At 42.5% G+C, this 17117-nt stretch overlaps 2 protein-coding genes across 3 annotated transcripts in view; both read right to left on the reverse strand.

Moving 5' to 3' along the window:
- Window positions 1-5169: 5169 nt before the first annotated feature.
- stard5 (StAR related lipid transfer domain containing 5) lies at window positions 5170-11830 on the reverse strand. The gene is made up of 6 exons (XM_010749201.3): window positions 11226-11830; window positions 9264-9313; window positions 8773-8905; window positions 8240-8357; window positions 6901-6994; window positions 5170-6797 (listed from the first exon to the last, which is right to left on the reverse strand). The coding sequence occupies exons 1-6, from the start codon at window positions 11313-11315 to the stop codon at window positions 6647-6649; spliced, it is 636 nt and encodes a 211-aa protein (XP_010747503.1). The 5' UTR covers window positions 11316-11830; the 3' UTR covers window positions 5170-6646.
- Window positions 11831-12493: 663 nt separating this feature from the next.
- tmc3 (transmembrane channel like 3) overlaps window positions 12494-17117 on the reverse strand; it is a 54869-nt gene continuing 50245 nt past the window's right edge. For both annotated transcript variants that reach the window (XM_027281311.1, XM_027281312.1), the window contains exons 21-22: window positions 16403-16676; window positions 12494-13722 (exon numbers count right to left, since the gene is read on the reverse strand). In XM_027281311.1, the coding sequence (XP_027137112.1) occupies window positions 12720-13722; window positions 16403-16676 (1277 nt within the window). In that variant the 3' untranslated portion in view covers window positions 12494-12719. The remainder of the gene's footprint in view (window positions 13723-16402; window positions 16677-17117) is intronic.

Consider the following 17117-nt stretch of genomic DNA (forward strand, 5'->3'; position numbering starts at 1 on the left):
AGACGACCTGCTGATTTTTCTCCTAAATAACATGCTGTAATATGTTCAGTCAGCTAAAACTAGAGCCAGCAGTAAACACTATTTTTCAGCCAGTTTTGGGACAAAAGTATTCATAATAGTCTTGAAAACCAGAGCGTGTTAAACCTTCTTTCATACTGTAGTAGTGATGAGAACCAAGCAGTTTTTATCTGATCCCATCTCCTACGTCCAAACAGGAAGCCACAAATCAGGTCATGTGAGCCACTTAACATTTCATGAAAGACTGATTTTAGCTAATGTGAGGCAGGTGGTCTCAGATTAACCACCGCCCACCCCCCCCCCCCCCCCTGCTGCCTTACAATTCACCTTCCCCTGCCCCCTCAAATGGATGCGTCCATGCAGCCGCTAGGTTTATGTGAAACCGAAACAGGGATAGACTCATATACAGTCTATAGATAAACTTCATACTGTATGTTGCACGGATATTAATTACAAAAATTATGGACGACAGAGGTTCTAAAAAGAGGAGTTATCCGGGTTAAGATGCAGGAAAGGGGCCGCACAGGTCGGGAGTCGAACCTGGGCCTCCGCAGCGAGCCTTCACATATGGAGCTACCGAGTTAAACACCACCCATATATGTTCGAAGTTAATTGTCTGCTCTGTAGCTCAAATCAGTGCTGTAAGTAGACTGTTTCCAAAGTTTAATGAGGTGTAGACGTGTACAATATGATCTTCATTATTATTTATGGGGTATTTGGGGGTTCAGTATGGACTGGGTGGGAGAATGTTTGAGTGCGTGTTGTTTTGGGGGCGGGTTCATCGGTCCAATGGTGGGCCGGTCCAGAGGAAAAATGCCAGGGCTGAATTTTGTTTCCAGTCCGACCCTGCTGACAAGGCCTTTCAAGTGTTGTTTTTCCTTTACATTAGCTAGGCAAGGGTGACGTGAGGAGATTGCAATGCAGCAATTACACCACTAGATGCAACTAAATTCTACACAGTGGACCTTTAACATATATGACTTGATTCAACAACCAAATTGTGCAACAGCAGTCCCCCCCCCCGTCCACAGTTAAAGGAACAGGTTGTTCTTTGCTTATGTTCACTATCTTTAGACAGACCTGCTGATTATTCTCCTAAAATACATGCTGTAATGTGTTCACGTCAGCTAAAACTAGAGCCAGCAGTAAAACACTATTTTTCAGCAGTTTTGGGACAAACGTATTCATAAATAGTCTTGAAAACCAGAGCGTGCTTCAAACCTTCTTTCATACTGTAGTAGTGATGAGAACCAAGCAGTTTTTATCTGATCCATCTCCCTACAGGTCCAAACAGGAAGCCACAAATCAGGTCATGTGAGCCACTTAACATTTCATGAAAGACTGATTTCAGCTAATGTGAGGCAGGTGGTCTCAGATTACCCACCGCCAACCCCGCCACCCACCCCTGCTGCCTTACAATTCAGTCTTAAAGTCTGGTTCAGTTCAGAGAGACACCCGGCACAGACCAGTGCAACCCAGAAACAAGTCTGTGGTGCTGGATTCCACAGTCTGAAGTCAACAGTCTGCTCTAATGGTACGAAACACGAATGGATTCACATGTAAAAGAAGAGAATTCTATATATCAGAGTAAACGTCTATTTTTCTTAGCAGTGGTACTGTATGTCTGTGGAGTCAGAGATCAAACAGTGTAATGCACTTTGGCTGAGTTTAACCCTCCTGCCATTTCACAGAGTTTACTCGACTGTTACAGAGTTTGTGTCTGAATCCTGAGCGAGCAGTGAGACACACTGAGAGCAGAGAAAGATTTTAAAGAAAGAGAAAGATAAATAAAATGCTCATTAAATGTGTTTACGCATTGATTATAAAGAAAAGCACAAACAACAGTGTAAATCAGGAGATGAGACGGCGAGTGTTCAATCTTTCTGTGCTCAAAGTGTCCCATTGTTCACTCAAGTCTTTGTATGCAACCACAAAAGAACTATTTTCTATTACAGTATGCTTCGAAAATATCAGTTTCCAAAACAGATGGCAGAGTCACTTTACACCTGCTGTAAGAATGCAAGAAGAATTTGTATAAAACTATTCAAACCTGACTGAAGTCTGACTGATCTTTATTCTATCGGCTGCTTTTTTAAAACAGTTTGAGGTGTGAGAACATACAGACCCTTTCCAAAAAATTAGAATATCATAGAAAAGTTTACTTATTTCCACAATTCCATTAAAAGGGTCAAACTTTCATAGATTATAGATTCAGGGCCCACACTTCGAACAATTTCAAGTATTTATTTGTTTATTTTTACATAATTTGGGCTTCCAGCTCAAAAAACCCACGAAAACAGGAATTCAAAAAATTTGAATACTGTGAAGAAATCAACCAAGTTCCCAACCAAGTATCGAACATTGACATATCGTTTAGAAAGTACCATATTTTGACTGGTTTGATGTGATCCTAATTTCTTTCTTTTTTTTCCAGCAGAAACTGAGAAGTAAATGGTGACTTCTTCACAGTATTCTAATTTTTTGAATTCCTGTTTTCATGGATTTTTTGAGCTGGAAGCCCAAAATATGTAAAAATAAACAAATAAATACTTGAAATCGTTTGAATTGTGGGCCCTGAATCTATAATCTATGAAAGTTTAACCTTTTTAATTGAATTATGGAAATAAGTAAACTTTTCTATGATATTTCTAATTTTTTGGAAAGGGTCTGTAACATGCTGCTGTGGAAGAAGACACGTGGTGGACAGCGAGATGTTCTTATTAATCATTTTAATGCTGGTGAAATACAAAACTAACCGGGTGCAGAACAGTACGAGATCAAACAGTTTCATGTGTAGACGTGTAAACGTTCTCAGTCAGAGGAGTAAATCATAAACATTTGACATGAATTCATTTGACATATATTCTTCTGTAGTGCTCAAGCAATCACCCAGAACTGGCTGCTGGACCACAGGTTATCAGAACAACACACATGAGGAGACTTTGGGTCATACTGGAATCATCATCACAGAACACAAACTCGACTCTGGGTATTTGGTCTCAATGGTTCTCCATCAGACACAAATACTTAAAGGGTTTCTCCCCAGGACTGGTTCTGTCATAGTTCACATGCTCTTTGGCCACCTCATCGGTGTGGATACAGCGAGATGTTTGTTGGTCAGTAAGTATAGTGAGGTCAGAAAATCACAGAATGGCATGCTGCTCCATTTTAAATGTGTTCACGGCATGTCAAAACTAGGTTCTCCCAGTAATGAACACTGACAGTTTACAGACATGGGGTCCTGTGGTGCTGAAGAGCTCTAAACGGGTTTAAAGAGAGAAGTCACCACAGAGATCTCCCAGCAGGAGCTTCCATCTAGTATTAAGATGTGATCTGTATCTCCTAGAACTGGATCAGGTGATTGCATGTGAATGTATTTATCTAGATAACATTATTCACTGATAATCCTGCTGACATAAAGAAAGAGTAGAGTTATATTGAGTTATATAGTTAGTAGTAGATTCTGGGTTACAGCTAATATGCAGCAAGGACTACAGTACGAGATATTCACAATGTTAAGTGTCATGAATGTGGATCGAGGCTCATTCTGATCTCAGGTTGAAGCCGCAGTCTTCTAACTAAGCCTGCTCAAATCTTATTGGAGCACAGAGTGAATGAAGGCGGGACCTAGATACAGAACACATGTTAATACCGGGTAGAGATGGAGGCTGAAAGGTGGTCAGTGTTGGTTTACTTGTGGTTGGGATTGTGTTCCTTCTACTTTAGCAGCTTCCTGTATACACGCTGAGACAATGTCACATAAAAAATAAAAACAAAAACACACGCACAGTAACTTTTTAAGTTCTTATGACTTGGAAATGTCTTTCATTAATATGACTGGCTGCACTGTGAGGTAAAAACGTGTTGCCGGTAAAAACAAGTCAATATTTAAAAGGAATCCTGACGCTCCTGAAAACATGATGTGTGGTTTATCATACAGATGAAGGCGGTGGACAAAATGCGTTATGGCAACAGTTCAGGACGTTCGTTCATTCAGTCCATGTGGAGGGATTTCGGAACGAATGTAGCATCGTCCTAGTGTCTAAAGTGAGCCTCAGTGTGCGAAGATTAAAAGAAGTACAGTACATATGTAAGGTTTAGATTCTGGCAGTTGTATATTAGAACATGTATGTAAATATAATACAGTACCAACTTTTATATTGTTAACATTAAATACAGACAGGATTTTAGATCATAAGCTCTGACTTTAGTGTGCAGGTACAGAGCCGAGAGAGACACGACTGAAGAAGTGTTTTAAAGTGTTACGTAGTCATTAAACTTCGTAAATCTGGTTACGTGGAAATACTCAATGGCCATTTCCACAAGGACATTTCCCCATTTCCTTTCCTCCATATTAGAGCTGCCACAAACGATTATTTTGATAGTCGACTAATCACCGATTATTTTTTCGATTAGTCGACTAATCGGATCATGCGTAAATTGACTGTCCCGGAGAGGGAAGGTCGGGCGGGCGCTGTAAAGCTCGCGGACGGAGCCGTGAGCCACCTTCGCCCCAGGGTCTTTCCATGCCGACCCAGAGCCGCCGCGGAGGAAAACGCCCAGCGGGGGCCAGCCAGCGTCGGGGAGAGGTCCCACGAGGGGATCCTCCCGCACCGTGCGACCGTCCCTGACCCGCTGAGTTGAATTCCCCGGGCAGACTGCGCGGAAGTTGCGGAAAAATCGCGAAGTTGCGTTGAAGTTGCAAATCGCAACATCGCGAATTCCTGGAGAGTCTGTGTTATGGTGTCATTTACGGTACAGTCAGGCCTGACGCCGATTACCACTACTGCGCATGTGCGTAGGTGTGTGTGTGTGTGTGTGTGTGTGACAGAAATGCAGACGCAGCAGTGGAAGCTGCAGCCGCAGTTTCGAGAGAAAAGCAAAGTAAAAAAAAACTAAACGATGCGTCGACGACTAAATTAGTTGTCGCCGTTTTTGTTCGTCGACATAATTGTGACTAATCGACTAATCGTGGCAGCCCTACTCCATATCACTGAAGACGACATGTAGACTGCAGGGTCGCCTTCAGAGAAACTGGGCTAACTGGATAAATACTGGGACGCAAACATAACACACAGTTGATTGCCTCATTAGCCTCAAGACAGAATAACCAGTGATCAATAATAAGAACTGTACAGCGCTGAGAGGGTGGAGGGGTTCATTAACCATGTCCTGCTTTATTTTCTTGTTTCCTGCTCACTTGATCAGATTAAATGATGATGAAATCACATTCATTCTACTTTTTTTCTTAAATGAATGTTACATTTTTTTCCCTACAATCAAGATGCACTTAAAGTCCAACTTTTCTACCATAAAATCATTTTATTTTAAATCATAACTTTGGATTCTGGCAAGAAGTACGTTTTATGACACTAAGTCACACAGCACCAACTATTTGACTGATTCTGGTGAAACTGGATCATATTTTATGGAGAAAATGTTTTCTGGTTGTCCTCCGGCTGCTCCGCCTCAACAAGTTTCCTGATGGACAGTAAAGTGACACTCTAACTTCATCAGGTTAATTTTGCATGTTGAGTTTTGACTCCATACATTGCTCAATTATGTATTGGAGCAGGATCACATTGAGAAAGGGAGAGAACGCTACGATAGTAACTTTTACATTTTCAACTACTGATGAAGGCTGAGGTCACTGCACGTGATAACCTGCAGTGTTACCTCTCTGTTATTGTTATGTGTCTTTACCGAAGCTCGCTCGCTCTCTCTCTCAATCAAATCAAATTAAATTAAACTTCCTCATGTCATTTTTTCCCAAAAGTTGAATCTGGCTCAACTTCTCTCCCGGCGCTGTTTTTTTTGTGGCAACGCCTGCATTGCGGGCTCCCGTTGCGGAAACATACGACCCCCACTGATGAAATGAATTGAAAAATGCCAGAGGCGTCCAGTTGCCTGTCCCTGTCAAGTCGACCGAGACAATGAACCTGTGAGACAAACTGCAGGCGGCCGGTTCTGATCTTAACACTGCACAAAGAGTTTCAGAGACCGTCCTGGAGAAAAAGAAAAAAGGGAAATGTCCGTTCAGAATCAGACTTTTCTGCTCGGATTTAAAAGGCGTTCTTTAAAAAAAAAAAAAAAGGCCACCTCTGCCATCCACCTGTGCTTCAGAGGAGCTGATAAAAGAGACAGATATTCATGGTGTACAGGTGAGCGGACATGAGCAAAACTATGGCATCAAGTACAACACACACACAAATAAATATGAGGTATGAGACAGTATTCCAAACAGGTAATCTGATACCAGCATAGGGTAAATTATGTCCATGCAACATGCATGTTTACTGTACACACTGAAGTATGCTGTTAGGAGAGGAAGCGTGTGGTGTCTCATCATTCGAGTTAAAAAGTAAAAGAGATTCTACAAATATAGATTTTACATCTATTTTCAATCTTTCTAATGGAGGAAGTGAATTCATCTTTCCGATGGGAATGTAAAGAGACTGGAGATTAGGATGCAGGTTTTCGAACCCCTCATTATTACTGTGGGACTTTTCAAAGTGGAGATTGAAGATTTACTGGACTCCTCCTGCAGCGACGCAGGAATATAAGGTCAAAACTTGTGGATCAGATGTGTCTGAGACAATGAACGTCTGGCCTGACCGGTCGGTAGGTGTCAAAAGTCCTTGAGAGATTTGACAGCCTTGGCCAGGTTGCCGTAGAACTCGGACATGCTGGACGGGAAGAACGAGTCGACCACGGAGCGCGGGAGGAGGCCTCCCAGGTCGGTCTGGAAGAAGCTGAACACCTGGGTTTTGTTGGGCTCTCTGGAAGATGAACACAACAAGAGAAACTGTGAGACCAAAAAGACAAGAGCAGTAGAGACGGACTCTGGCGAGCATATCCTTGTTTGTGTGTTGGGGTACTCGCCCTGAGATGGGGACACAGATGCAGCCACATGGATGGTTGAATCCTCTCACAAAGCCGGACTGAGGAGGACAGCTTGCGTGAGTCACGTTGGTGGCTGTTTGACATGACACAAGAAAGTTTGTCGACATTATACCGATGTTGTGACAGGGCTGTATCTCTGTCCATTAACTGTGAAGCTATAGCTGAGCTAAGACAACGCTCTCCTGGCTCCTGGCTGTGAATTATATCATCCAACCCTCACTACAGTGTGTGCTCTGCTGTATGCAGGCTGGTTGAAGGTGGAAACCTTCACCTGAAAACCTGCTGACTCAAACACACATTTTAAAAAGGTAAATTCAGATGTACTGTATGTTAATGTCCATCGTTTTGGCCAAACACGAGCAGTCATGATTCATATTATCCAGATCATCTAAAAAAACTTTCCTAGCAGGAGGTAGATCTGTAAATTTTCTTGTCTGTTGTTCCCCGTTGGTGGAACGTCCTACAACTTCCTACCAGAGCAGGGGCGTCCCTTTATAAACCTCCAGCTCTTCAGAGAGGACCTGCTCTCCTACACTACCAACAACTGGACATGCTAAATCTATCCCCTCTACAACTGTCACAGTACTTACACTAACGCGTCCTTGTCACACTGTACCTTGATAGTTTAAGTCACTTAAGCATCAGCTAAAATACTAAATGTGAATGCGACATGTTTACAACCGACATTAGGTAACAAACTTGAAAGTTTTCTCTGAGTTTGTTTCCTAAAGAAATTAGAATTTCAAATGACTGTAAAGTTCAAGCACAGGATATTTAACTGGGAGGTCATATGAAGTGACACTGAGGACACACTACATGCCTGTGTTAGGGGTTTTATAGACATTATGTAAGCAAGTCACAGAAGATGAAGATGTTTTTTTTCTGTCTTGCAAATTTGTTGTGCACATTGGAGTACTGACATTTTGTCATCTTATAACTTTGTAGCAGTTGTTCAGGACAGATGCTCTGAAGCAAAATGATCCCAAGAACTAAACTCTTAACTCTGGGACTAATTTGATAAAACTAAAAAGTCATTCATTGTATGTGTGTTTGTGTTGCCATGGCATCTAAACAACTGCAAAGATTAGATTGGACTATTTAGACTGATTTTAGAGTTTAAAGTGACGTCTTAGGAAATGTAGGTGGTGGAGAAATATGATTTTAAAAAACTATTAATGTGTGACGTTTAATCTATTTAGTCTGGTCAGACCCGTAGTGCATCCTCAGCACAGATCTCAAGCAGCCTTTCACTCAAATGACTCCATAACACGATAAATCTTCGAAAGCACAAAACAAACAAGAACGGGTCATTACGCACCATTTGATGAAATGGTGCCGTCTTCATATTGCTTAACTAAAATAACATCTACAAAGTCTCGTGGAGCTATGATACCCATAGCTGCTGAGGGCGTGACTGTTCGGCAGATAGAGATGTCCTGAATGGGAGACAAGGGAATGTACTCAAAGACTGGTCGAACAAAGCAAACAATGGATTTCAAACCTAATATCATGTTTATCCTTTTAAAGCTGCACCAGGAAAGATTTTTTATTTTTAATTATGTGGATTTCAGAAATGGCAAAAAACAAAACGACAAAAACAAAACATCAAGATATAAACTCTATGAATCATCTTCAATTAGTGTCTTTGGATACCTCATGGTTTGACAACCCCACTGCTCTCCAGAGCTTTACACCAGTTTATTGACAGATTTCTGGGATTCAAAGTCACACAACAGGTTGACATCCAGCGCAGCTTTAAAAAGAACTTTGATGGAAATCAAAAGAAACCTGGTAACTGTATGAAGTGACTGTGGTAACTAATATAGACTGGTCACAACTGATCGAACACACCTCTGTGATTTGTTCCACAAGCTCAAACTTTTTCACGTTGTTGTCCCACTTGACTCGGAGTCCGTTGGGGACGGGTTTCAGACACTCCCACACTTTCTCCGGGCTGCCACTGACGATACCCTCCCCCTTATAACTGCAGAAGAAGTCAGATGACAGAACAGTCAGGAGAGTAGATTACTGAGGTCTGACAGACTAATGATTTAACCCCTGCAACTTTATTTCTGATGTTGAAGCATTAATTCAAAGTCTAACTCTACATTTCGTGGCCTAATCTGCTCAGTCTCCGTTCATGTTACCATGTAGAACAGGTAGCACTCTAAACATGTCATAGTTGTAGACATAAGCCCTGAGTGACTGATCCTTGTGTTTACCCTTACACTACTACGTACAAACAAGACTTCTGTTTGCTCTCTGCAGATTTCAGCACCCTCCGGCCTTACAACCGTCAACAGAAAACTAGATGAGAAAGAGAAGCTTTTTTTTTTCCTTACACATTCCCAGGGAACTCGGATGAGGGACGCCAAGACACGACCACGTCATTCTGCCAAAAGGAGAGAGCACATTTACAGTGAGCCGCAGTAACCTTTCTGCAAACAGTGGTGCTGCTCCCTCTGACACGTTGCATACTTTAAATAATAAGCCATTAATTATGTTTTTTTCTACTTCAGCAGCACAGGTGAAATTTTATTTCAAAGGCGCCTTTCTGTCACCCAAGGACCCCTTACAATAAATAAAAGTAGACAGCAAATAAGAGAAACAAACAAAAAGAACCAGAAAAGTATCAAATTACAAGAATACAACATTAAAAACAGGTTAAAACAGGACAATGCAATTGAATCAGATGAACCCAGTGCACAAATGTTACTGTTTATATATAGAAACACATATCATATAGGCCTATCTTTTAAATATGTATATAGTTTTATGTTTATGTTTGCACCTACCTGTCACGTCCTTTGTCTTTTAACTGTACTTACGTCTATACCTGTATCTACAACTGAGAGCACAGTGAACCGGAGTCAAATTCCTCGTGTGTGTGAACACACACCTGGCCAATAACGTGATTCTTGATTCACAATCAGATGATGCACCAAGCTGACAGTCACCCATCACTGAGCACCTGTGGTTGACTGTCGTAGCTCCGTTAGAAGTTCTCAGCTCGGGGCGGTTGGTAACGTAGTGGGTTAAGCGGCCGCCCCGTGTGTGGAGGCTATAGTCCTTGCTGCAGCTGGCCCCGGTTCGAATCCCGCATCGGACGGCTAATTTACTGCGTGTCACTCCCCCTCTCTCTGCCCCCTGCTTCCTGTCCTATCTTCAGCTGTACTATCAATAAAAGGCCAAAAAAATAATCTTAAGGTCAGGTCAGCTGCCTCCTTTCTAGTGATGTGTCGGTCGCGAACGATCCGGTTCTAAGAGCCGGCTCCTCGTTGGGAGCCGTTTTCTGTCTCCTACCCCTGACACTCTCCCTCATGCCATGCCTGTTCTCACATATCTTGACCAATCACGTTCGGCTTTCAATTAAAAAAGTGGAGGAAAAAAAACTAGCGGAAAAAACTTTTTTTTTCTCCACTTTTTTTGTGTGAAAGCTGCAGGTAATTGGTCAAGATGTATAGAAGCATCCACGGCAGGGATGACAGACACGACAGGAGGGAGACGAGAGACCGAGAGAAAACGACAAACGGTGCTCAAGTGACACTTGTGTTTAAAATAGTTAAAAGTTTGTCTAATTAGGTCTTTATTTTTATACATATAAAGGATAAACATTTGATGTCACGTATGTATTTTACATTAGTAATTCATTTATTTTAGGCAGTTTGGCATTACAGTCGTCCCTCGCTATAACGCGGTTCACTTTTCGCGGACTCGCTGTTTCGCAGATTTTTTTAGTGTAATTTTGCATGCTTTTTTTCTTACAGCGTACTGTACAGTATGAACGCGCATTGTGTTCTGCGTCCTGATTAACTAAGGGAGTACTGTACAAAATGTGTGTAAAAAGGTGTATAAAAGTGTGTGGTTAGGGGTTTTACGGCCTTAAAACATGTATAATAATTGTAAACTTACTTCGCGGATTTCGTTTATTGCGGGTTATTTTTGAACGTATCCCCGTGATTAACGAGGAACCACTGTATTTTGGTAAATTAATTAAATAGTTAATTAAAAAGTTTTATTTATATAGCACATTTTTACACAGCATGCACTGACCAAAGTGCCAAAAATAAAATAAAATAACATTTAAAATATAAAATTATATAACAACAGCAATAATAATAATTAATAAAACCAACTAATAAAATGTGAGGAGTCGTTTGGGAGCCGAAAGAGCCGGATCCTTATAATAAGCAGAGCTAAAAGAACCGACTCTCCAAAAAGAGCCGAACTTCCCATCAGCGTTTCATTCACTTGTTCTGAATGAGACAATAATAATAATAAATTAATAATAATAATTTACTTACCGACTTCTTGCAGACCTTCCAGCCGGACTCGTCCCTCCTGTAGCTCTGCAGACATTCCCCCACAGCCTTCGCCTTGTCTTCATACTCCATCACACTCACGGACAGTAACGGACGTTACCTTTGTAACGGAGCAGCTGACGTCACGGCGGCGAAGTCGTGTCTGACACACGACACAGTTTAAAAAAAGAAGCTAAGCAGCTACCGGTACCGACACCGACACCGACCCGGCTCGTTATCTACCGAACCTGCTCAGGTGAGCGCGCGAGCCGCCACTACAAAGCTACAGCGTTAGCTGGAATGAATGGCGCGTGCCGCATCGTTAACCAACCAGCAGCGAGCTCGCGCGTACGGACACGTGTGAGCTGCGTTAAATCACCGTCAACCGTCAAACCGTCAAACCGTGTCCGTTAAAAATAAAAAACGTTAAAATTTAAAAAACGCAGCTGAATGAATTTCCTGAAATCACGGAGGTGTCAAATCATCCCGAAAAAAAAACCACACACTTCCGGTTATGGCTTTCAAAAGAAAATACATCTTCACAAGCTCGAGCGTCTGTAAGAACGTACGACGTGCTGTAAGAGCACGTTCGGTGTCTTTTCAACAGCAGCTGCTGTTTTAATTAAGAGTGTAACTGTTGGTGTGTGTGCAGCGTGAGATTTAATTAAGAGTCAATTTCCACGTATTTTATTTTGAAGGCCGAAGCGCCCCCACTCCTTCTTGTACTCTGGTTGGGTTTTACGCACATGCGCACGGAGTCCTGGCTTGTTGCAGCAAAGCAGGCTGGGAATTGTAGTGTTGCTCACTTCAGTCCAGATGTGACTAGTGATGGGAAGTTCGGCTCTTTTTTGGAGAGCCGGTTCTTTCGGCTCCAAAACGGCTCCCATACATTTTATTAATTGGTTTTATTAATTAATTATTATTGCTGTTATTATTTTATATTTATAAATGCTATTATATTTTATTTTAGACATTGTAAAGCACTTTGGTCAGTGCATGCAGTGTAAAGATTTGCTAAATAAATAAAACTTACCATTTAATTAATTTATCACCCAAAATAATGCAATAATGTAATAAATAATGTCTCTCGTCTCCCTCCCGTCGTGTTTGTCCTCCGCGACCGCTGTCACACAAAAAAAGTTGAGAAAAAAAAGTTTTTTGCCGCTAGTTTTTTTTTTACCCGTCTTGTCACTGTGAGATGTTCAGCTGTTTTTATTGTGACTGCTCGTCTTGTAATTATGTGAGCTGTATTCATGTTTTAATGACTGAAGTGACATTATAGCATCAGTGTAGTTTTATTTTATACACATTAGCTGACATTGCTGTTTCAAAATGACACAAGACTGCACACAAAGGAGAAATAACTTATATTTATAATGACAGAATGATATGATATGATATAATATGTGCTTTTAATGTAGAGTATTAACCCCTGGGTATATATAGTTTGATGTTTTGAGAAACATTTGTACTGAATATATCATTTTAGCAAAGATGTCATACATTGGAGGAGACCAGGTCATTTGACTCGGATTGATTTAGATCAAAGCCAGTCTTGGACTTCTTCTTGGCCAGCTTTCCCTGCCTGGCCTCAGACTTGAGATAGCGCTCTTTGTTGTGGATGACCTGAATGTACTGATCAGTGCTGCTGTTCTGTTGGTCGCTGCTGGAGGCCAACGAGGCCGAGTCGGACTCAGTCAGAGGGGTCTCCAGCTTTGGTCTCGTCTTGGGTTTTACATGAGACTCCATGGGCCTCGTCCTGGCTGGAGACTGAAAGTGTCTTCCTGGGGAATGGATGTGACGCCTGGTTCGCACGAGAAGAGGGTCCGCTCCTCTCACGTTGGCCTGGAACCGGGAATGTGATTCCAAATCTCCCCAGTCCATTTCTCCTTCACCGTCCTCTTCTTCATCCTCTTCTTGCACTCCATATCTTCTCTGAGCAGTGCGGCTGTCTTTGGCCATGGACACGTGGCTCTCTGCACGCTCACCAATGTAGAAGTGTGCCGGCTGGTGGAGGTCTGAGAGGGAACGGGGCCGATGAGCCTTCCCCAAAGACACCCTTCTCCTGCCCTTTCCTTCCTCCTCCTCTTCTTCCTCTTCACTCAGATGCTGCTGCGATGGGTGGGACCGGTGAGGATGTGGTTGGTGGTGAGTGTTGCGGGGTGCGTAGCGTTTGATGTTGCGTGGGTACAGCTCCAGGATCTCTGCAGACTCCTCCATGAGGTAATGCCGTGGGATCCGTGTAGCCGAGCGCAGCAGCTTCTTCCTGGGTTCGTGCTCATTGACAATCACATAGCGGGTGGTGTGACCTCGTCGCCCTCCATAACTCTGTGCAGTGATGATCCCGGCAGCCTCGACGGGATGTATGGAGCGTACGGTCTTCCTGCACAGGGGGTCAGAGTGGATGTTGTCAGGATAGCGAGCTGGAGGATTGTACGCCATGTGGTGGTAGGACTTGGACCTGCAGGTACCACCAGGTCCACCCAGAAATGGTGGAGGCCTGTTATGAGACAAGACGCCACATCAGAATCAGCTTAAATCATCTGTATGAAATATGATTGTTGGTTTGTTATCACTGCATAAGGCTGTTGCATTGCCACATGATCTCATAATTACATGATGTTCACTGTGATGGATAATTAAACAGGTCTGAACAGTTGGAAATGAATGAAAAACAATGATTTCATTGAAGCTTGAACACCTCAAATTTTGGTATGATCGATTATTTGTATATTGTTCATCAGTGATGTCACTGATGCCTACTTTGTGCAAAAAAATGGTTTTAGCATGCAAAATATGGTATGGTCCGTCATTCAGCAGGTTTGAATTAGTTCAGGGGTCTCCAAACTACGGCCCACGGGCCACATCCGACCCGCCTAAACAATTGGAATGGCCCACTTAACTAGCTAATTTTCATCCCCTCACACAATCGTATATTCCGACGTGACTTTGCTCGTGATCAACTTCCGCGCAGTCTGCCCGGGGGATCAACTCGGCGGGTCAGGGGCGGCCGCACGGTGCGGGAGGATCCCCTCGTGGGACCTCTCTCCAGCACTGGCTGGCCTCCATGACCGGCTCTGGGTCGGCTTAGAAAGGCTCGGGGGTGAAGGTGCCTCATGGCTCCGGCCGCGAGCTTTACAGCGCCCTCCTGCCTGGACCTCGCCACTTCCCGGGGCCGTGGACTTTCCCGGGGCGCTCGCTGCGCCCTCTCCGCGACTGTCAAATCGCAACTTATCGCAACTTTCATTTCCTACCGCAACAAAATCGCAACAAAAATGTAAAAAGCACCGCAACTTTCACCGCAATTTTTTTGAAAACCTCATGCAACATCAGGGATTTTAGGCCACAACTATTTCAAAAAAGGCCACGAAATCCTGGTGGGACTGATATCATTTCCGGTTATAGACTGACCCCGGCCCCCCATCACTGAAAGGCAAGTTGATGTGGCCCGCACTGAAAAAGGTTTGGGGACCCCTGAATTAGATGGTTTTCATGCCAAAAAGAAAATCCCACAACTTACAAAGATTGAGTTCTTCCCACTGAATATTATTCTTGTCAGGATGGAAAAGAAACTGAGACAGCATTGAGAAAACTCCCCAGGGAAAGCCATGGTGAATGATGAAGTAAAAGTAGAAATTATGGCTCAAAGATTGATCGCTTTTACGTATACAAAAATAGCAATTTTTTGTAATTGTAATTGTAATTGTAGAAGCCACACTTTTTATTAGAACTTGGACTTTATTTTACTTTTAACTTTAAATTATTAACAAAGTTATTAAAGGTGTAATTTAGGTGGCTACAGTAACAGCTGTCGTGAGTGAATGTAGTCATCTGAAGCTCATTTAAGTTAATAGTGTCCTAAAGCTCCATCGTGTCACTCTTCCACCATAAACTACCAGAGTTTAAATCCTGTTGATGCTACACTGACTTGTAATCGGGTGAACGGTGTCTCTGTCATTCGTACGTCTGTTCGTCTCGCACTATGTAACTTCGCCATGGTCACCCGCAAGAAGTTTGTGACGCTTCACGACACCACCATCTGTTTGATTTTGGTGAAACTGGATCATATTTTATGGAGAAAATGTTTGATGTCCTCTCTGTGATTTACAGAGTTTAAGTAAACTGCTGCAAAACGTAACGTCAGCTGCTGTTAGCCAATATTATCTCCCTTAGTCAGCTATGCTGTCCCGAACCGTGTGGTCGGAGCACTGGGGGAGAATTCATTTTATTAACTGATTGAACATAAAAGGGGAAAAAAATTAAAGTTTTCTACCAACTGATTGTGAGTTAACAAAAAGTATAAAATCTTATATTAATTTTTCAGTGAATTTTATCTGTATCATGTCTGTGTCTTTATGTGCAAATGTATCTTCTTTAATAATGTGTAGACTATGATTACTAGCCTGGAGTTAAATTCAAAGAAAGTTACAACTTTTTAAATCACAATGCAGTATTGGTCAGAGAAGCTAGAACTGTATACTGTCTAGGGATGGGAATCAAGAACCGGTTCTTGTTGAGAACTAGTTCCGTGTGTTTCAATCGTTTGGCAGTTTATCTAACGATTCTCTTATTCCAGAAAGCACGTATAACGTCACGTAACTTCCGCAAGAAGTTACGCACACTCGATTCCAGCAAGCACGACAAATTACGCCTCGTAACTTACGCAAGTTTGGCACGTGCGGTGCAATCAGTGGTAAACAATGGCACCCACTCGGTTCAAACGCTCCAAAGTTTGGCTGCATTTTACCAAAACAGACGGCAACAGAGCGGCTTGCAATCATTGCAAAGTGGAGATAACAGCGTCGGGAGGGAACACGAGAGTCTGGCTGGCTCAGAGGCTGCAGCTGTACTAGTACTCGCTCCAGTTCACTACCTCCTCTAGATGATGCTGATCAAACTGTTTGTTCTTCCTTTTTTCCAAATGAGAATCAATAAGAGAATCGATAAAGAATCGAATCGATAAGCAGAATCGATAATGGAATCGTAAAAATCTTATCAATTCCCATCCCTAATACTGTCTCCAATTGTCGTCCATAGTACAAATAAGAATACAAAATGTGAAAAAATGTATTATTAGATATTCCCATTGGCTACATCTTCACTATATTGATTGATGATCAATATCATCTGTTGTCTAAAGTCAACCTGAGTGGCTAAACCAAATTATCAGTGTGTGAGACCTGTTAGGAATGTGCTCCAGCCTGTGTTTGGGCAGAATGGTCACTGCTGGACTCCTGACAGATCCGGCCACACTTCCTCTGTTCAGCTCCGCCCTAGATGCTGATTGGGTGATGGTGCGGATGCTGTTTCCACGACGAACGGGAGACTGGAAGTTTGTGACGCTGCCGTTACGTCGAGGAGACGGAGTGTGGACGGAGGCCTCCTGGCTTGTGACGTCGCTCTCCTGCTGATCTGGCTTTTTGTCCGCTGCAGCCTCTGGAGCCTGCAGTCTCGCTAAGGTTGGGTGAAATGTCACAAGGTGAGGGTCACAAGTAGGGATGTAAAGATACACTCAACTCACGACTCGATTCGAGTCACGATTTTTTTAAATCAAAATGAGCTACAGACAAATTATGACCAAATAAAATTATCTTTTTATTTGTAGGAAAAAACTCTTTCTTTACAGAAAGTCTCAAACAGTTTGTGTTCTCTTATAAAAAGTGCAACTTACATCTTAAACAACAAAACACATGACAAATATCTGCTTTCTTTAGAAACAATCTCACAGTAAACTGCTGTTAACTGGTGTGATGTGCAGTTTTCGCTCATGATGTGGCGTAACGTTACTTTGCTCCTCACTGTGGTGGAGGCTGATATGCTGCTGCATGTTGCAGTCTCTTGCAATATTTACATGCTGTTTTGGTTTTGTTTGTCAATTTCTCACAGTTGTATTTG

Source organism: Larimichthys crocea, chromosome VIII (genome assembly GCF_000972845.2).
Source record: "Larimichthys crocea isolate SSNF chromosome VIII, L_crocea_2.0, whole genome shotgun sequence".
Taxonomy (NCBI): Eukaryota; Metazoa; Chordata; class Actinopteri; family Sciaenidae; genus Larimichthys; species Larimichthys crocea.

What these genes read in the sequence shown, in the direction of transcription:
- stard5 (XM_010749201.3), bottom strand. Translation starts at nt 11,315, where the DNA reads ATGGAGTATGAAGACAAGGCGAAGGCTGTGGGGGAATGTCTGCAGAGC. An exon ending in TTGTGGAACAAATCACAGAG is followed by an intron (nt 8,358 to 8,772) that starts GTGTGTTCGATC and finishes TCTCCCATTCAG; the next exon opens with GACATCTCTATCTGCCGAAC. An exon ending in CGGCACCATTTCATCAAATG is followed by an intron (nt 6,995 to 8,239) that starts GTGCGTAATGAC and finishes CATGTCAAACAG; the next exon opens with CCACCAACGTGACTCACGCA.